General features: G+C 37.8%; 2 protein-coding genes across 3 annotated transcripts in view; both read right to left on the bottom strand.

The window, feature by feature from the left end:
• The window catches only part of LOC117988425 (tRNA dimethylallyltransferase), a 251,610-nt gene extending 249,828 nt beyond the window's left edge, over positions 1–1,782 (bottom strand). Inside the window, exon 1 of the mRNA XM_034975564.2 lies at positions 1,601–1,782. Within this exon, the coding sequence (XP_034831455.1) occupies positions 1,601–1,738 (138 nt within the window). The 5' untranslated portion in view covers positions 1,739–1,782. The remainder of the gene's footprint in view (positions 1–1,600) is intronic.
• A 1,344-nt stretch (positions 1,783–3,126) lies between these two features.
• LOC117988429 (myc proto-oncogene protein-like) overlaps positions 3,127–22,469 on the bottom strand; it is a 31,272-nt gene continuing 11,929 nt past the window's right edge. For both annotated transcript variants that reach the window (XM_034975573.2, XM_034975575.2), the window contains exon 3: positions 3,127–8,465. In XM_034975573.2, coding sequence (XP_034831464.1) covers positions 7,918–8,465 — 548 coding nt within the window. In that variant the 3' untranslated portion in view covers positions 3,127–7,917. The remainder of the gene's footprint in view (positions 8,466–22,469) is intronic.

The raw sequence follows: 22,469 nt of genomic DNA on the forward strand, positions 1-22,469 counted from the left end.
AACTCCATAATAAAAATTTAATTAGAATTCTTTATAGAATTTTCTTTCCGAGGTGGTGGTAGTGTTTGACTTATATTATTATGAGCCACACATTTGAATATTTAATGTACTCAGTAATAAGCTCACAACTCCTATGCTCTGCCTCGGGAAAGTGGGAAAGTCATTTGTGTGAATGAGTGTAACATTTTATAATCAATTTTAGACTTGCCTTTAAAGTTAAACAAGTTTAAAAATCTATTAACAGTATGCTCCGAAAAAAAGCATATTTAAATACAGTTGAAGACAATGTAAATGATAAAAAAGCTTGGAGTTGACTCGCTTCAGCAATGCATGGGGCTGCAATTGCTTGTACTACAGTACAGTATAGTAGGTAATATTGTAAATTGATCACTTGAAAAGAGCAACCGCCGAGTTTCTTGCTGTTCTTCTCGTTAGGAATGGCATTCCAAACGAGTGGTGAATTAAACTAGTTGACGATTCAAAGGCACTTGTAAAAGTTTACTTGAATAAAGATATAAATACATCCTATTCTATTCTATTCAGTCCTGTGGTGGCACTCACTATCAAGGCCTATCTTCAAGGGTGGACTTCCTCAGGCTGATATGATGATCTATTGTAAAACAAACTAATTAAGAATTCCATTAAGTTTATGAATGAAATAAGTTTTAAATAGATCTGTAGCCCAATTCTAGAAAAGCTGCATCAATCATTTGTTGTGATTGGCTGAATTTATGGTATTCTGCTTGCAATAATGCATTGTAGCCAATAGTGAGTGAATGTCGGCTAATCAGAAGTGATTGTGATCATCACATATAGGTAGACCCACTGATAACTTATCTCTGCAGGCCCGCTTTGAATGAAATCTAGCTTGTTCTTTACATGGATAGTCTTATTTACCAATCTCCTTTCTTCCTAGGTCTGTTTCTACTCCTTCGTATTGCCTGTCTATCATTATGTTAAAATTAAGTAACAATGTTTACGTAGGAATTAGGTATCACTTGGAACTTATCTGAAAGATGCTTTACATTTTGGTAAAAACTTGAATATTTCCATTCATCACTTTAAGATTAGCACTTTCAAACTGAAAGACGGGACAAGCTGTATATATCTAAAATATATAGCATACTTAACTACGTTACAAACCAAACAAAGACATTCTTTAGAAAGAATATGCTTGATTAAGTTAAAGTAAAACTAAGTTTCAAAAAAGGTTGATTCAGTGTATTATAGAAATGTACTGCAAGAAACTTTTATCAGCATAGTTAGAAATATACTGCGATATGACTATAATAACTTCTCATAATTTCATATGTATTATAATAACAAAGCTAAAGATATTGCAATATAAATCAGAGCCAATAATGTACTGATAATCCTAATAGGAAAGTAACAGGTGGCATGAGAGGTTAGGATTGTCTCATGGATAATAAATCAAGATTTACCAAGCATAACTAGAAAAGAGATTGAAAAATAAGAAAATATATACTAAACGAATATTTCAAAGTAAATAGCTTCGTCCAATACCGATACAGAGATAGAAAAACATCATTAACACAGCATAAACAAAACTTTTTAGAGGTTATATTAGCTATTGGCTAACCTGCATCGAATCTGCACTGATGATCTCCGTACCAAATTTTTGGGCCAATTCCACGCCCAATTTGGTTTTTCCTGTACCTGTTGCACCCAAAATAATCACCATTGGTATTTTAGAAGATATCACAGACCTTAAAGCCATCACGAAACACTTGCACGCACTTCACTCAACACGAACTAACTTCACTTTTGTTTTGACAGCTGACAGCTAGTTTGCGGTAGAGTCGAGATGCGTTCCATTTTTAGAAAAGGTCGACAAGTGTTGGTTGAGCAAACTGATGTAACTATTGGGGTCCCGTGTTATCGTCACGTGTAAATGTTTGTTTATTATTTGTAACTCATACATAACTACCTACTTGTTGTCACATTATACATATTCTACAATCTCTAGCTAAAACGTACGCTATGTACGTAGTTAACTATTTAGTAGTGACTAGGTATTTGAGCTAGATATTATTTCGTACTTATCTACCTATCATTATAGTAGTTAGGTACGATTCTTACTGTTCCACTCACTTCCTTATGTACCGTACCTATTTGTAGGTCTACTAGTTGAACTAAAACATATCTAACTACTCGTGTGCTAAAAATTTTGTTACCTACTGTATTAGGTATGAACTGTTGGTAATGCGACAACTTTACGTTTCAAAAAATTACTTTGATTGAACGTATCTGTTTAGTGTTGCAGTTACTACTTCTGCAAAGTTATCCATAAATAAGTTAACGAATATGTAGATTGTAGGTACCTAACTAGTAACAATATAACTAGGTAGGCAGTTACTTTTCATATGTTTCTTTTCGCAAAGCAATGCACTGAGTTTTCGATACTAACGCAACTTTCCTACGAATTGTTCACACTGTAACTTTTGTTCGTTTTTTGCAGTACTTACCTACAAAAACGTGTGAATGGTTCTTGTGCGGCAATACGTATTCGGTAAGATTTACGTGTTGGGCCCGATTTCCACCTAAGTGGTACGTGACATAAAAAATTAGCACGCCTTTTAAAAATCTGATTAGAAGACTCAATACAATATCTCTCTGCTCCGCAAGGTGAAAATCGAGCCTTAAAGTTGCTTGTCTGCTGAAGCAGAGCGGAGTGGAGATGTGTTTAGCAGACCAATCAGATTATTGATAGGTGACATGCCAATTATTTAATCCAGCATCTCGGAGTAATCCGATTGGTCTGCTGAACACGTCTCCATTTCGCTCCGCATCAGTCGACACTTGACATGCTCGCTAAGGCCGTGTGGACGGCGCGGCCGCGGCGTCTTAGAGTGAGATCTATAGAGCGCACTCTGACTTTACTCAGACTTAAGATTGACTTAAAATGAGGAAGATTTATGTGAGAGATATACATCTGTGTTGTTTTACCTCTGTCTTAAGTATAAGCAAAGTCAGAGTGCTCTCTATAGACTTCACCCTTAGGGTTGACTTTGGTAAATAAATTAATATTAAACTGTTAATTTATTTACCAATTTTAGAGTATTCAAGGGTTAGGTCAGGGGACATAAGAAAATAAAAATCAGAATATATTTTTTTAAAGCCGGACTGAGCAGAGTGTGAGAAACAGCTCCCCAAAAGTACCACACAGGTACATAAAATCACAGAATCTGAACGTCAATTTGCGTTTCCCCCAATATACACCAATAAGTATAAAAATCACAATCTAATATCTAAACCTACCGTTTCCCCGCTCTGCACAGCCCGACAAATGTTTATTTCCATATTTAATGATTATCTTATCTTTCGATACACATAATTAAGGAACAAAAACCAAAAAACTTTTCTCCTCATAATAATAGTATCCGTAAACTCAAGGCGTGGTAAGTACACAAGATTTCTTGTAATTTTTAAACGCCGCTTCAAAGATTGCAAAGTGCAACATTAATGTTAGGCGGAATCTATTTTGCATCCTGCAGTCTCTGTAGCGGCGTGCTGGCAACCGTTGCTGGCGCCCGCCGCCATCTTCCGACATGGCTGCCAACCGCTCAGTATTCAAAAACTTTTCACATCCCTCGATTGACAACCCGCAAACAACGGTTAGATGTTAAATCTTACAAAAAGGATACTATACAAAGAAAATGTAATAATAAAATTAAACTATAACATGACTTAATCCTCCCAACCTTAAATATAAAATATACAAACCTAAATTTTTTTCTATTCATATTTTCCATTTGGCAGTGGTGGAAATGTGCCTTGTCACAAATAATGTGCATTGCCTTTGCTTTAATTATCTCGATTAGTCTATCGAATATAAAGCTGTCAATCCTTACTATTAAACCATTAACTTACTGACTTTTCCTTATGTATATCTATTTTTTCATTAAACACTGTATGAAACCAATGTTATTTTCGAAATAACTAACTCATTATTTATTATCTTTATTATTTATGTCAAGATTAACAAAAAAAATTAAATGCAGGTACAACATTCGAGAATTCGTAACTCTCCAGTTATGAAAAAAAAACAATTACTAGAAAAAAACCTCGTTTATAAAAAAAAGATGACATACATCTATGATCTAGTCCCTATTATGTACATTTTTACGCCTAGTGGAAGATAAACTGCGAATCTTTAACACGATAAATATAAAACCTCCTCGTGTACCACTACTTATAAGAACAACGCTATATTCCTACAATAATATTTCTCACAAAAAAATATTTCTTGCAACTAATTCGAGTATAAACCTAATTTTATCTATATATATGTATATGTACATAGCAAGGCACATTCCGCACACAATTAAAGCCTTCAAAACTTACGATTCTGCTGACCATGTGCTTGATAAAACATCAATCAACCTTCAGAAAGCCTGGTCGGTAGCACGGCTACATCACAATCATTTATAATCTATGCCCAACCCGGTCCGGCTAAAGCTTGATATTTCCATTCCAGCCAGGCTTTCATTTTCGACTTCGTAACTATCGCGAGTACTTCACTAACTTACTGCAATAAAATATTAATATAATAATAAAGAAAATGCACATTTTCTATTAGTAGGTACTATGAGGAACTATTTCGTGGTTATTTTTATGTTAAATGCCCAAAAACGGGCGAACTGTAATCGTAGGTTTTGATGTTGTTATCAATATACACAGTCTATGTTTTTTTTAAATTAATAAACGGACATTAGTCACTGAGATTTCACTGGGTGAATGATAAAATACCAAGAATAATTTTAAAAAATCCATTTTAAAACGGTGGTCGTCTGAACAATGTAAAAGTTAAAATCTGTATACACTTAAAGTAATAATTACGGTACACATGCAATAATGATAGTGCAATTTTGAAAATTATTTTAGCACGCATTCAAATTATTTTCGTTTGCCTAAACTGTATAATCCGCAATAATGCCAACCAAAAAGGCGCGAAAACAATTAAACACGTACACGATATCTTATTAAACATTAATCGATACTATACATAATTAATATACAGCTATGAATTATAAAATGCATTTTTATGTAGGTGCAAAGTTATACTTATGTATAAAACAGGTGTTAGCCAAAAATGGTCCAAATATTTGAGAATTTCGCATATATGTTGTATTTTAATATTAAAAGTAGTCATACGGAGTTAATTGCGCGATTTAATATTATTTATAAAAAATTATTAAAGGTGTTAAAGTTTACAAAATAACAAAAACACTACAAAAACCGTAAGCGACTAATCTAAGTGTATTCTTACAATAATATCAATTCAAAACAATATTGTATTTAAACAATATCACTATTCCACCCCTGCGAGGTCTACTGTCCTAGAGCGGGTAAAGAAAATCCTACGAACCGGGCCGAAAACATATATAGTGGCCAGCATTTCTAGAACTTTCCACAAAGCCAACAACAACTTTCTGCCAGCCTAACTAATAAATTCAAGACTCAAGATTCAAGCCAATTCGTAACTCTACCAGTCTTATCTAGGCTGGTTTCCCTCTCACGCTTACTCTCGACACATCTTATCGGCACATACCTCGTCACCGCCCGGCCAGTGTTCAGTTGGTCGATTGCGGAAAAGCTGCAGCAATCATTGCTACAATCTGATTAGTTGTGATTGGCTAAAGGACAACCGCCACTTTCTATAGAAAGTTGGTATCAAAATTAAAGTGAGTTGTTGAGTAACAAGATGGGACTTAGTTTTTTCTTAATTTTTCTTCCCAGGCACATGGGGTTCTTAAGATATTATATTTTAAAGAAACCATGAAAATTGACTAATTATGACATCTGAAAGCGTTAATACACACTGTGATTGTCAATGTCATTGGTACCATTTTGACTGTAGTTTCAGAGAGTAGCAAGACAGTGTCAGACAGGCCAATCAGAGGTGACTGCAATCGTCACACACACTGTAACTCTCATTTTACCGCAACCGTCCAACAGACTCAGCGTGACTGACTGGTCAGCGTACTTTTATAGTAAGTAACATTTATTAACCTGTAAGTGCAGACGGTCAGCGTGAAAAAAAAAACCAGCAGCAACAACCAAAACGCGCCGCAATCTTCCCACACTTCATTCGACAGATATTCAAGATGTTCATTTAAAATCCTTTTAGAAATCAAACCTAAAACCATTGTCATAATATTGTATCAACAATAAGGTTGAGATCTATACAGAGCGAACTTTGACTTTGCTCAGACTTAAGACTTTGTCACATATCTTAAGTCTGAGCACGATAGTTAGGGAACTTCGAAAGCTTCGAAAACTTCGTGGCTTCGACGTCACTGGCAATAATTAAATGTTATAGAACGTTACATTTGACGCTAGGTAGGCTATGAAACGACAATTTTTCTTTGATTTAACGTCACCTATAGCCTAGTTTTTGCTAGATGTCGATTCAGGATTAAAACCGAAAGTTAACTCACTGTAGTTCACACATACACTGTTAAATCGCTGACATAATATATTGGTCTCGTTTTGACGAAAACTGAAGTCTGAGCAAAGTCAAAGTACGCTCTATACATCTCAGTCTGAAACTCGGCTATCATATTGTATCAGCACAAAAAATCGGAAAAATCGGCATTGCGCTACGTCAACTATGAATAATTACAAATAACTTTACTTTTTTTTTTATTTTAGAGTTAAAACCAGTCCACGAGTTCACAAAGCAGTCTGTAGCTATTTAAGATAATATTTTACTGATGAATGAATGACCTACAATTTATAAACATCAGTTTTATGGCTCACTTTGTTGGCACTGCGAAACGTATAGTTTGAGCAAAACAAACCTGCATCATGAGTATATACTTTTGATAGCAAACTGCAAATCAGTTGAAAACTATCAAGACAAAAACATGTTTAAATATCATCATCATCATCATCATGATCAACCCATCGCCAGCCAACTACTGAGCACGGGTCTCCTCTCAGAATGAGAAAGGTTTAGGCTACAGTACGCCACGCTGGCCAAGTGCGGATTGGCAGACTTCACACAATTTGAAGAACATTACGCATGGTTTCCTCACAATTTCATCCTTCACCGTTAAAGCAAGTGATATAATAATTACTTAATACTTAGTTAAAAATAATATTTTGCTTTTTAAGTCTAGTCTAAGTTCGCTATGAAGTAGAATTAAATAATCCAAAAACTGATAAAAAAATCTAAAATCTAAACTTTACTTATTAGTTTTAATCGGAATTGTAATCATTTTTTATGTATTTTTTTAAATTATATACATAATTACAGTTTTCAAAATTCATGGCTTTTCAATTTTATTCATCATCATCATCATCATCAACCAATAGACGTCCACTGCTGGACATAGGTCTCTTGTAGGGACTTCCACACGCCACGGTCTTGCGCCGCCTGGATCCAGCGGCTCCCTGCGACTCGTCTGATGTCGTCCGTCCACCTAGTGGTCCCAAGGTGCTAGAATGGCGACCTCGCACCGGAAGACGCCGTGTTGGAAGACCCCCCACTAGGTGGACGGACGACATCAATTTTATTATCATAATTTAATTTTTAAACGACAATTTGTTTTTTGCCCACGTCGCGGCCAACTTGCTTTATTACCATCTCTTCCTCAGTACATGACAATGAATAAATCTGTCTATCATTTCAGTTGACAATCACTTTCCTTATAGCACGCGTCATCTCGCAGAAGCGTAAGCCGTAAAAACTGATCATAATAATCATCGGTCAGACATCGATTGATCGTCACGAAAATATTATGGATCAGATGAGGATCAACCTCAACCTATTGGATAAAGATGAGAACGTAAGCATACATCCCGACTTACACAAAGTTACTAGTCCGTGAGTGTAGCGCGGAGGACCGTGCCTCTCTAATCAAACCTTTACCAAAAAGTCAGATATTGAGCTCAATATGGGCGATAGCGAGTCGCGAGCATCGTACGCAACTTTTTAAGCTTAGTGACCAATTTGTTCTGCTGCTTTTTGAGGTGTTCCCTCTCGAGCTCCTCATTGCGCAACTTGCGGCACAGGGTGGCGGCCTCGCGCAGGATCACAACTTTAGGCGCACGCTCCTTGTCCTTAGTCGCTGGTATTTGTTTTTTGAGTTCGTCAAAGAGATTTTTGAGGCCGATACGCCGTAAGCGTTCCATGTCGTTGTGCATGGAACGGCGCTCGATCTCTGGAGATTCGGCTTCCGAATCTGTGTCCGTGTTTGAGCGCCCGCGTCTGCCGGGACCTCTCCGCCGGCGAGGAACCGAGGCCACACTGGTTATACTCGTGGGTGGTATTAGACGCTTTCTAGCCGGCGGTCTCGTTACGACATGCTCCTCAGTGCGTACATAATGCCACTCCTGGACGGATGGCGTTTGCGGTGAGGAGTCCACCCGTATTTGCGACGTCGAAGCTAATGGCTGCTGCGATGATGTCCCGAGTGAAACCACGTCGATTTCCTCCTCTGTAACAATAGAGAACACGTTTAGAATATTGTCTCGAGTCATAAGTAGACGGACTTGCTAAAAATAAAGACGGTAGACAGTTATTTCTGTATTGCAAAACTTTCAGCTGCTTTTAAAAATTCCAGATATTTCCCTAATAGCTTTTATGCGGAATTAAAAATACTTTACACATATTCGCTTCTACTATCGCTTTTACGAATAAAACCCGCATAAACCGTTTCATTCCTAGCATACTTTCATTCATAGAGCGTTCATTACGTTCGCATCACCATAAAAGGCGGGCGATTGTCATAGCGGGTTCTGTGGAGGTATATAGTTATAAGAGCGGGGCTAGATGTAGCCGGCCGGGATGCGAGTGCAGTAGTCAGGTGGCAGGGGGCCGTGGGTGTGGGGCGAGGGGCAGGGCGTCGACCCCGGCGTACTACCGCAGCGTCTGTCGCCATCGATCCAGACGCCTGACGTCACGGCATTCGCGCCAAAACTAGAGCGCGTGCGCGGTTTCTGCCGCAGCGTCCACACTCAATGGACGTTCGGGTATCAACCGGTGGATACGCTTTCCGGTGGACGTTCTATTAGCCCTCAAGCTCCAACACTATATTGTATGGGACTTCAACAACTAGCTTTATGCAATACCTACTAGCTACTACTAGACGTTCATGCAAACTTTCATAAACTATTATCCCCTAAGGATGTAATTTCCAAAAATGCGAAAACTTCTTTATACCGAGAGCGCAAATAACTTTTCATCAATATATTTATAACGTGAAAAATGGCGCACTTTCATACAAACTGTCATCCCTTATTTTAATTCACTTTAGAAGTGGAAAATACCGAAATCCTTTCTAGAGTGCCTGCGTTATAAAAGGAATCTTTTGTCAAAGTTTCAATCATTCATTCAGTCAGGAAAAGTCTTTTTATGTATAGAAGATTTGTGGGACACGTACGGAGTTGGTGGCGTCAACTATGACTACCTCAACACGGGCGTCTCCCTGATATTATCTACCTGTTTTTTCTGGAGTAGAAGTCACAGGACTAGAACTCCCAAATGAACAGGATATAAATATTGATTTTCTTCTAGGAATCTATGCAATGCATAGGTCCGCGAGGGTAATTCTAAACCAACGGAAACTCGGCCTGAATTCCGCGCGGTTTTGCAACGGTCGCAATGCGAAAAGACTGTCGAGAACAGCATAAAAGCGACATTATATTTCTATGAATGAGTGAGCCGAGTGGAAACAAGGTAGGCGTCGTGTTCGGGCTCGTGTTCGACAACGGATGTAGTACTTCACTCGCTAGTCGTTCGCTGATGTCGTTACATCGCGGAAATCGCCAACGTACGCGGTATGGCACTGCATCGAAGAATAATTATGTCAGCAGTTCACTGTGATTAGAAGCGACCGACTCTCTGCAGCCGCGCCGCGCAGGCCCCATTAATCGCTGGCCGAGAATTTCAGATTACATCCTAACCACTGAAAATAGAAGCCAGTTACGTGGGTCGTGGGCAGCCGTTCGATCACAAACCGGCGCACGATTCAGGGACGTCCGTGTAATTTGCAACTACGCAATACGAAAAATTCGCATAATCTACCAAAGTGACGATAAATTTACACTCCAACGCAATCTTTTTATTCGATTTCCGCATAGTTACATGGAACTTATCGCAGCGGCGCGTCGATCTAATTCTGTCCGGCCTATCGGCGCCTGTCTTGAAACACGGCTGTGTGACGTTTAAATGTAGGTGCGCCGTGTAGGATCTATTGTGCAGGAGGTCGATTTTCAAATGAGGATTTTCTTTTGGTGGTAAAGTAGACGATATTCCTTGAGAGAAACACTAAGGCTGAGATCTATAGAAGGTAGTTTGACTTTGCTCGGGCTTAAGACACTGTCAAAACGAGACATACATATATCTATTGCGTTTTAACTGCAAGGCTCTATGGATTTCAATTTTCAACTGATGAAATAAACTTAAATAAAATATAGTACTTTGGTGATAACTTCTATTTTACAGTAAACCTTTAACAATTTCAGCAATGAAAGTGTAACGGCAATATTAATAATTTTTTGAAATTGTTATATTAATTAATCAGAATTTGATAATAATGCGTAACGATAGAGCTGGATAGCGTATAAAACCCCCATAAAAATATCAGTTTAAAAATCTCCTCTTTCTTTGGCGCCGACGCGATTAACGGTCGCCTGGGAGTATTTGTTTCAGCTCTGCATGTAAGCGATACGCCCCGTATTGTGCCCGTCTCCGTCTAGTGCATATCTATTATATCGACATTACTCGAGAGTCGAGACATGGCTCTCTGATCTACCGGCGCTCCAATTTTAAACCTTAAGGTTGCACTTCTTACGCGCTTCTTCATACGAACGTATTGCGTCTATTATTCTAATGTTCTAGATTTATAAGCCCGATATCGATTTATATCTCCATTATCTATGCCCTAAAACAATAAATATAGTATCATATTTATTTCGTAAGTTATGACCCTTGAAACATCTTTATTTTAAGCCACATTTTGAGGCAACTTTGTGCGTAAATAAACCATGTAAGAAACTTAAAAATTGCGAAACTGCGAGGCAATAATAATAATTCAGATGTAGAAGTTTGTTTCTCAGAAAATGTTAACGAATTTGCAAAAAATTAAAATAATGTTCGTGCAATTGACGAGGTATACCTCGCCCGTAAATGTTGATCGGAACAGCATGCGCTCATGCTCAACTTGAAGCGACCATGGAGAGCGCTCTTAACAGAGATAATCCGCTTTTTATTTGAACGTGGCAAAAAACGACGAGCTCTTTCAAGATGCTGGCATCTTATTACGCTCTTTGATACACGATACTGTCAAACATTTGAGATTAAATTTTACAGTTAGGCGCAAAAAATCTAATATCTCTGCGTCCTTAAAAACCTCTTCAAAAATGTATTCTTGGTTGTTCTCTGTATTTGTATTCTTCTAATGACGCCTGAGTGAATTTAAATTTTTAAAAATCCTATGGCAACTTTGATTTTCCGGTATAAAACTAGATTGGTTCACTCTATCAGGTCTTTAACTAAATCCATGCAAAAAACCACGCCAATTCCTTTTACCAACCAACCAACAAACAAACAAACAAACAAACAAACAAACACACAGTTACATTTATAATATAAAAAGGCATAATACAAAGCAAATCTTTACTCATGGAAATACCAAAAACCAAGTCGGATTGATATGATACGGTACAAGCTAAAGTTTATCATCTCGAACCAGCACTCCCACACGTGATATTAGTCACAATTTCTAGGTACCATCTGTTTCACCGTGAGAAACACAATGACTCATAGACTCGCCATTCGGAGCTCGCACTGCAGTTACCTTTGCAGCGACACCGACAGAGTAACCCGCTGTTTCTAAATGCAAATGTTCCAAAGCCTGAACTCCGTGTTGAACAATTAATGAGATGTAACACACAGCTTCCCGAACAAAAGATGTTCCCGCCGCCAATACAACTTCCTTAATTACGTCACATGTACGGGACCAAATGTTTGCAAACAACCGTACTTACTCCAATTACTTCGCGATGAAAAGTTTAAATGCAAATTTGATTTGGAAGCCGAAATGCGTGCATATTGCCCGATAACTTTAAATTAATGCTAAAAGATGTAGGAATGCTGAACAATGAACATTGGCAGTTATTTGTCTAGTAGTATTTAATAGGCGTATTAGGTCAATTTATATTTTGTTCCACACAATTCGAAAAACTGATAGATGTTGGAATCCCAAGGTTAGGAGCTGTTTGATTTAGGCAGCCCAAAACCGTGGCGTGTGGAGGTCCTTACAAGAGACCTATATCTAGCAGTTGACATATTATCGGTTGACGACGATGATTATAATGATATTTGTTGTTTTAAAGTTCAATCAGTTCTTAGTAAAGTTACATTTACAGTTAATCAATTAGAAAGATAAAGCAGGATAGAGCCATTATGCCCGTATGAATTCCGAGCCACAGATTGCAATCGTCCCAATTAACATTTAAGTGAACAATTCTGTAAAGTCTCTTGGACCAATTTACACTACAGCATTAATTATATTTGTGTCGGAAATGCTGGAAGGGAAAGTTCGCGATCTCAGCGTTTAATTAAGCGACCAAGCCATCGGTTCCCCGTCCACTTCGCCATGACTTTAGCGGCTTTTAATGGGTAGAATCCCCCCTAACAATGTGGCAAATGTCATTATAAGTTTGGAATTATCTTCGACAACGTTTCGGCTAGACGACAAAATTTTAATTTATCCTTAAACAATTTTCGAGGCGATAAATCATTAAGGAAAAGTTTGCTGGCAAATATTAGGCACGTATTTTACATGTTGGTGTGAAGACGACTTGAAGTTATTCAAACTTTGCCGTTTGTTATTTACAGGTAAGTATAGGTTAGAAGTAATCTGAAGTTTCCTCAATGTTTGGGTTAGACGACGGTTCGCATAATATTTATACGTAACTAAAACCATTGTGTGATCAGCCCACTAATTGTAGTGAATCTCGGTGTTGTGATTGAGTGTATGTACTGTACTTTTGCTGCAACAGTTCAGTACAAAGGATTGCAATGAGACATGACAAACTACAGTTCCAAGGTAGCAGATAAGAATCAAGATTCGACTATAACGAGAAGTTAACAGGATGAGCTTACGGACGTCAAAAATTTATCGTGAAAATATCATCTTCGGGTGTACATTTCTAATTTAGGACTACTTACTTGCTTTTCAGTCTCTGTGCAAAGTATATATTATTTTGATTTTGCTGTAAATGAACAGTTCATTCAGATTTTATATACGACTAGCTTATACCCGCAACTTCGTCCGCGTGGACTACATAAATTGCAATCCCACATTTTATTCTCTTAGGGGTTGTATTTTCAAAAATCATTTCTTAGCGAATGTCTACGTCGCTATCTACATGCCAAATTTCAACCCGATCCGTCCAGTAGTTTGAGCTGTGCGTTGATAGATCAGTCAGTCAGTCTTTGCTTTTATACATGACTACGTATATTTTCACAACGACGATGATAGCATACTAATTCATCAAAGAGATTCTAGTTAGGGTTAAGTAGTTATTAGTTTAAGTTAGTCGTGCGACGTAGAACGGAACGTAACAATGTTGTCGTCAGGTGCGACCTGTTAAGGCGGACGCCACACGCTCCGATGGCCACGATCCGAGGCCAAGTTCACTGGCATTTGAGAGCGATAATTAAAAATTATCGTGACGCGCTCGCGACTCACGCCATCCTCTACAGGCTGTTTGATAAAGCCGCGCCTTTCGAAAGAATATGAAAAAACCGGTCAAATCCGAGTCGGACACACACGAAGGGTTCCGTACCATGATAATATAATAACACTATGTACTTTTCAGGGTTCCGTACCCGTAAAAAATTCAAGATGGCCGCCATGCAAATAAAATAAGTTTTTTTTTACACAGAATATTAGCCATGATAAATGACTAATATTCCCCTTTTCTCTCCAACTAAGCGTCAGGCTTGTGCTAGGAGTAGGTGCGACAACAGTGCAACGGGCGGGGTTTGAACCGTCGACCTATTGGTTTTCAGTCTCACCTTTACCGGTTGAGCTATTGAGGCGTTGTTTTTTTCCTTGTACGATGCACTTACCAGATTTTTATTATTTGTTGTTATAGTGGCAATAGAAATACACACTCGTAGAAAACTTCAACTCTCTACCTATTAAGGTTCATGAAGTAGCTAGCTGACAGACGGACGGACAGCGACCAGACGCGGAGGAGCCGTATAGGGTCCCGTTGCTACCATTCGCATACGGAACTCTAGAAAGAACAACCAATTCGAGAGCTGCATCGATGCGCCTAATGGGACTTGAAGACGGTTACAAGGAAATGACGCTGCATTTTTAAACTACCGCAAACCCAAAACAGTTTTCGGCTCGTCTCGATTAACAATGGCCGACAAGTAACGACAATTCTGATGTTTTTCTCTTAACTAATTTTCGGGTAATTGCATCTTTTTCCTTTTAATATTGCTAAAAAAGGACAGAAAATGAATTTTGCACTAAAGACTCTAAATTTAGTGCTACTCTACAAATTTAAACAGCTTATTTCAAACTACGGGATATAAATTACGTATACCTATTATAGTCCGTTCAATGCGTTCCTAACATTTGAATGTTCGGAACGCTAATATAGACCGTAGTTTGAAATAAGCCCTAAAGTCACGAAGTTTGACAGTTTACGGACAATACTTGTTCAAAAATTTAGTTGCAATCAGAATCAGTACCACTGTTTTGTAACAATGCGATGGACGTTCTTACGATCGATAAAGAGATTATGATAAAAACAATTTGTCCTTGAATTTTATAACACCGCATTTTACCGATAAGCACGCTCGAGTGGCCGGCTTCGTATTTTTTTTAAAATTTAGAATCAGCCTGTACATTCTTAGAAAGCACGTATAGACAGACGATGCTAATTAGAATAAGAGAGGCCATACCAGTTTTTATAACCAGCTTATATTGTAGGAAATGTTGCCTTCTTAATATTTTCAAACCTTTCAACGAAAACTTCTTACAGTAAAAACTGCAGCTCTAGCTAATCGCTTTGATTAATCTCAAACAGTAAAAAGACAAGTCCTGGGGCTCAATTGCGGTAAAATGATCGGTTGAAGATCGTTCACCATTGGCCACAATTCTTTGTTGAAGAAGAATACCTTTAAGTTAGTAATTTGTGCAGTCCACGCAGACGAAATCGCGGGCATAAGCTAGTCAAATATAAAAAGGTTATACATAGTTTCCGCCCATAGCTATCAGAGGAAATTCGGTCGAAGGTATTTCGGGCGCATTACGCAACTGAAAAAAGTCGGTCATCTCTGTTGTAGTAACCACTTGAGACGGGGGGCCTGCTATAATAGACACGCCGGTAATTTATCGCCGTTCGATTGCTTTAGTGCGACCTTGGCGAGGTTTGTACGGAAGTTCACGGACGCGCGTGTGTGTATAAAACCTATTATACCTACTCGTTTTGGGGTAACGGAAGAATCGGCTATAGGGACGGAAAAATGCGTTGTATTTTCGAGTGTTCTTTTTTGGTCGTAACGATATTTCGGCAGTGACGCAATACTCATAATAAAGTATTACGAGTACCCATTGGAGGCAGATGCCTACGTAATCTATTTTGGGACTGTTTTAATTATTTGTATTGTCTAAGGTTTAGACGTGTGTGTTTGAACTTTGACTAACAAGTAACACGTAGGTAATTTGGGGCCGAAGAATTATGTTGTGGATATCGCGAACAACTTTGTTTAAGTGTAAATACGTATTTTAAAAATAGGACTAACTGCTTGCTAGAACTTTTTGAGAATATACAGGCATCATTCAGGGTGTTCTAACTTCTAATGGTTGTTCGTGCACAGCTCACGTATAAGTTCAGTACGTAGGTTTCATGACGCGTAAATAAATGGTCTACCTTAGCGTTTAAACTATCGTGAGTGATTTCCATTATACATATCTCACACCCGGCTTTACTCACGTGTTTAGTCGACGCTATCCCGACTAGTTTCGAACCCATCCGGGGTCCTTTTTCACAGGGACTCAGATCGCGAGGAACTGAGTCCCTGTGAAAAAGGACCCCGAATGGGTTCGAAACTAGTCAGGCTAGCGTCGACTAAACACGTGAGTAAGGCCGAGTGTGAGATTTGTATATGATATACCTATTGGAATTAATTAATGATCTGATCTTAATTATAACTATTTATACTTAATATTTGACTACGAATTTAAACTAGCCACCATTATTGTCCCATAAAGGGGCCATAAGGTTTGAGAATACAAATAGGGTATAAAATAGCTTAATAGTGTTAATAGCGACAGCGTACATAGGTAATTCGCAGCTACCTGCTACGCAACAGGTCGAGATGGCAATCGGGGTACCAGGCGGGGGATGCCCCGCATGCCTGCACGTCACCCGCGGTCCCCGCACCGGGTTAGCGCGGGCGTTGTGCGGGGCGTCATCACCCCGATTGCCATCTCAACCTGTCGCGTACTAGAAGTGCCTAATACCTAAACCTATTTGTCAAAGAATAACAGATCAAGAATGGAGCTTTGCTAATAATTCTCATCCCACAGCCGTTTCCGTTTTTTTTTTCAAATAACCAGTTTCTGTGCGTCACTTTTTGTATAATTTTCTGTTAATTACGACACCCAAATTACTAGTTTTGCTAAATGCCCATAGTTTATTTAATGTGGCAGACTTAGGAAGCTTTTGGTAAATATGAGTGTAGTTAGTATATTTTTAGCACATGGGCAGAGTGAACTGGAGTGAGAGAACTTTCGGTCTGACTTAAATGTCTATATTTTTTTTCTTTAAAATGAATTATAAAATTCATTATAATTTTAATAGCTAACACAATCAAATAAACTTGAATCTAAATTAAAAGTGCTGGCAGCAAGACCTGTTAATTTAGTTAATCGGCCCCATTAGATACCTATACCTATCTGAAATAGGCCTAAATACGGCGGCAATCAAATATTTCTTATCAAGTAATCTACTACCTACTGCGTATCAAAGCGGATATTATGTAATTTAGTTACGACACGTCTGACAGACAGGATTTTGTTGGGCACTGCGTAGTGGACAACTTTTCATTTCCATTGAGACATAAGTTATACTAGTAAAATCCTAGATTTTTGCCGTTAAACCTTTACCAAGTCACATGTATCATTGGTAAAACTTCAAACTATTTCTGTGATAATTTTTAAACACGATTAGATACAATTTCCCTAATAGAAAAAAAATCCTAAAACTGCCCCAAATTTTATTATTTTGGTTTTAATCGGAAACAGTAGGTAATTCGTTTATCTGTAGGTTTTTTAATTATGTAATTTTTAAATACATATTATCAAAAATTGCGGACCGCTAAACTACGGTTAACTAAACGAGGCCCACTCCTACTTGATCGATTGTTTATTATCATTTCATTTCAGTTTTTATGAATAACTAGCTTAAGCCCGCGACTTTGTCCGCGTGGACTACACAAATTTTAAACTTATATTTTACGCTGTTAGGGGTTGATTTTTCAAAAATACTTTCTTAGCGTACGTCTACGTCATAATAATATAGCTAACTGCATGCCAAATTTCAGCCTGATCCGTCCAGTAATTTGAGCTGTGCGTTGATAGATCAGTCAGTCAGTCAGCTTTTTCATTCACACAAATATATACGCATATATATCTTCTATATATAAAAATGAATTACTAAATGTGTTGCTGATCGCAAATCTCGAGAACAGCTGAACCGATTTCGTTCATTCTTTTTTTATAATATTTCTTGAAGTACGAGGATAGTTCTTACGGAGAGAAAAATTTAAAAGTTGTAAGTATTAAAAAAATTTAAAATTAAAGAATCGACTGCTAGGCGGTACGAAGTTCGCCGGGTCAGCTAGTATGTATAATGTATAATATATAATAATGTATAGATACGGTGAGATCAAGGTAAGTTCGGACACTATCTTGTTGCCGTATAGTATTATCATTGCTAGTAGGTATATACTTAAGACTTCTTTCATGATAAGACAATACGAATTTATGTTAGTGTAACACGTCGTAATATTTGTTATCAGTACTGATAGGTGATTCACGAAGGCCGCGCGGGCCTTTCGATCTTTGCAATAATCTGAAATGGCTTCTGAATAAAAAACCGGCCAAGTGCGAATCAGACTCGCGCACTGAGGTTTCCGCACTACAATCGTATTTTATCGACATTTTGCACGATAATTCAAAAACTACGATGCATAAAAATAAATAAAAATCTGTTTTAGAATGCACAGGTGAAGACCTTTCATATGATACCCCACTTGATATTGTTATCTTACTTCGAAATTTGAAAATACTAATTATTATTAGTTCTCATGACCACAATTTAATTTTTTTATGTGATGTAACCACAAATTCACGGTTTTCAGGGTTTTCACGTTTTCCTCCGAATGTCTGCGATAGGACCTACCTACCTGTCAAATTTCATGATTCTAGGTCAACGGGAAGTACCCTGAAGGTTTCTTGACAGACCGACAGACAGACAGAAAGACAACAAAGTGATTCTATAAGGGTTCCGATTTTCCTTTTGAGGTACGGAACCCTAAAAATGTTATAGTGATACCTACATGATTTTTAATTGGTACAAAACTACTAACTATAGTAGATTCAGTATTAACTGACGCGTTTCGACTTGAACGTAAACAACAGGGGTAATAAACCAAACACTCATAGAGCCTGTTCCGTAGAACAAGCGTTTATCTTTCTACTTCCTAAAACTGCAAGCACAAATAATTAAAATTGTCATTCTTTCCAAATTCACATTTTTTACAACAATTAAACGAATGTATATGTCACAATTTCCGAACGTGCGCCTACAGCGCCAACTACGTTAAGAAGAAAAACTAATGTTGTCAGACGCCTCGCTGCAACGCGTGCACCGCTGCATCGCAAATAATCGCAAATATGATTCGCACATAATCCGACGCGGTGCGAATCCTCAATTTCGGCAACGTTGTGCCATCAACTCATCAATCATCGCCACCAGTACTTAAAACGCCGCTATGGAGTCCTGCACGGGGTACCCCAAAGGATATCAAGCAGTCCTCGCATCAGCACAACGGTAAGTGACGGTTACATTCGTTACTTCCTGGCCTAAAGCTAAATATACGCAACAGAGCCCATTCATTTTTAAAGAAGCCGGGTTCAACCTTATCTATTTTGTTGCAAACCAACGAGTGTTGGTACTTTTGAATATTCATAGAATTATTAAAAAGTACGAATTTTTGTTATGACACTAGGAAGGTGTTGATGTTTTCTTTTCGTATTGTTTTTCTCAAATGGCTTCACATTAACTTTATGGGATTAAAAATGCAGTAATAGGTATAGTGCATTCAAAATAAACTGGCGTGATTCCACTTGAGACCGTCATTATCTGGGAAAATCAAAGAGTGCCCTTAGGATTTTTAAAAATTCTAAATTCACGCGTATAAAGTCACGCGCATCATCTACAACATAAATTCAGTATTGGAACAGCAGTTTGGTATCTTTATATATTCGTAAGTCACGCCCGTACGCCATTTTTCCTCCATACCATTATGTTGGTAACTCAAAACTGCAGTACAAGTATGTAGACCAATGTATACCGTTTTCCAATCGATACCAAAGATACTATCGATGTAAACCGGCGGTCATACTCTATAAACCAGCGACAGGAATTTCTATCTACAATCGCATATTGACCCAGTATTTCAAACATCTCGAGCGCAAATCTAGTTATCTACTGTGTAATAAATACTTAGTTTTGAATATTTTAGCGATAAAGCACCAAGGTCATTTCTACTTAGTAACTTTATTTAAGAGCGTTGATAGCCTGGTGGTTAAAGGCCCAAGACACGGGTCATTACATTTGTGAACTAATGCGATAACGTAGACTTATGGCGTTCAAATTTCGCCCCTAGCAATATCATCTTCACAGGTTTATACATAAAAATCTTTACTTGAAAGTGTCCAGTTTAAGATATTAGTCAAGATAAAGTAGCTCACGTCAAACTCATTATTTTGACTAATTTCTTAAATGTTCTAGCTTTTTGCTGCTTGGATTTAGCTAAATATATCTATATTATATGTTTATATGAAAATTTCATTTATCCATATGAGTAAATGTGTTAAAAACGGGCGAGGCGTCGTGAATACACTTATCGGTAGGCGTTGTAACAAAATTAAAGGTTTCATGCGAGAATCGTAAATCATATTATTATGGAAATTCCGAAGACGATTTGCTACACTACACTACATGTAAATATTTGCAGTTATTATTTAACATAATATTGTATGCCTTTAAGCTAGGGTTGCCACACGTCCCGCAAAACGTTGTGCTACGGGTTCTCTATTTTTTGAAAAACATCCCCTATGAGGGACAACAAAGCATAGGTGGCAATATAGATCTTAAGTATAATTTATATTGTAAAAATATAACAAGCTACTTAGATAAAAATTGAACCCCTATGTTTTGATCCTACATATCGTGTGGTGAGCCACTTTTTTACAGAATTCAAGGAAGAATTGCATGTAGGGTTGGGAGAAGCTTACTCCATCGAGAAACTCTTCTCATAATGCTTCGCTGGCTTTAGCTTTAGTGTGCACAAGACAGTTATTCTATTGTGGCTCTTTTCAGCCTACTAACTCTGCTGATAATTTAATTTTATTAGCCTTCTATCGGCGAGTTTAAGAATTCTATTGCTTTCCCTCACAAAAAATTATACCCAAACGCAGAATACATTGCCTAGATAATTGATTAAAAATGTCGAAATCAATTATTCCCGACAAAACGTTAAAAGCGGACGCAGTCTCCGACGAACACATCGGGGGAACTTCGATTTAAAAAAAAAACCCTACATGCACTCCTAACAATCTGATAAAAGTCCATTCAATGACAAAAAAATGGAAGCTATTTAGGACTAAGCAATCCATACTAATATTATAAATGCGAAAGTGTGTCTGTCTGTCTGCTAGCTTTTCACGGCTCAACCGTTCAACCAAATTTGACGAAATTTGGTACAGAGATAGCTTGCATCCCGTGGAAGGACATAGGCTACTTTTTATCCCGGAAAAACAAAGAGTTCCCACTGGATTTTAAAAACTAAATCCACGCGGACGAAGTCGCGGGCATCATCTAATAGTTAATAAGTTATTTTAGGATTCATTAAAAAATCGTTTTAGCTAAATGTCCCATTCTTAGGACAACATAATATTATGGTCATTGAAGTACTAGTACTAAATGCTAATAACAATTTATATATTAGTAGTTACAGTAATGTAGGTGCGAGGTATTTAGGTACCCGGTTACCTACTTTAGACTGTGTGGTAATCAGTAGGTCTGTATATGATCTTAAGAGGAGCCTATTCGTCGTGCGATCCAAGCAAACGCAGTGTGGCTCTTAAATGAATACTTACTACCCAATCAAACTCAATGAAATTTTGTAGATACATTCTAGGAACTAATATATATATGTATGTGATTTGTGTTATCTAGATTTCCGTTAAAATATTCATTTTTAAAGTAAAACGGTCTCAAGAATTTACATATAAATCTTTGAACCTGTGTAACTTTAAAACACAATTTTTACGGCAATCTAGCGAACCACAATATATATATATATATAGTGTGTAGTTATTAGTTCCTAGAACGTATCTACAAAATTACATCTACTTTGAGTTAGTTAATAGGTATTTAAATGAGAACAGGAAAGAGAACTTATAACAAAACATCGAGGCTTCGACTTCACTGGAAGGCGTCAAATGTTACCTACATTCTACGACGACGATTTCACCTCAACCCCAGCCATATTTGATCATCATAACCGAAAGTTTTTTCACTTTAGTTCACTCAGACCAAACTATGTTTGTATGGAGCGAGTGACGGAGAGCCGCCGTTAATAGACATACATGTATTAATGTGACAGGCAATACCTACGTAACCGGCGTAAGGTTAGGTTCGACCATAGAGCAGAAACAAAGAGGAGATGTTGTATTAAGATTTCCCTATGAAATATCGAGTGACATTTTGCGGGGTGAGGGGTTGTGGAACGCCGCCCACTTCTCAATTTCCCATCTGCGGGTTAGTAGCAAAACTACTCGCTTAGCGACCTAACATCGATGTCACTACATAGTTCAGCTATCTCACACTAGATGTCAATAATCTAGAACTATTTTAATAATTACGTATAAAATTACTTACAAATGAAATGTGATACCATTCATAGCATCAGAACGTCTGTCTGAATAACTTTGACACGATAAAACACAACACTTCATCCTTTTGTTCTTAAAAACGCGAAAACACACCGATAATACGAGTCTCAATATATGTGAACCTGACGAACGCAGACAGCATACTAACTAAGGCCCCGCCCACAGTGATGACGTCAGGACCTAGTTGAAAATCACAGTGCACAGTTGCTTAGGCCAACTCCT

Source organism: Maniola hyperantus, chromosome 14 (genome assembly GCF_902806685.2).
Source record: "Maniola hyperantus chromosome 14, iAphHyp1.2, whole genome shotgun sequence".
Lineage (NCBI taxonomy): Eukaryota > Metazoa > Arthropoda > Insecta > Lepidoptera > Nymphalidae > Maniola > Maniola hyperantus.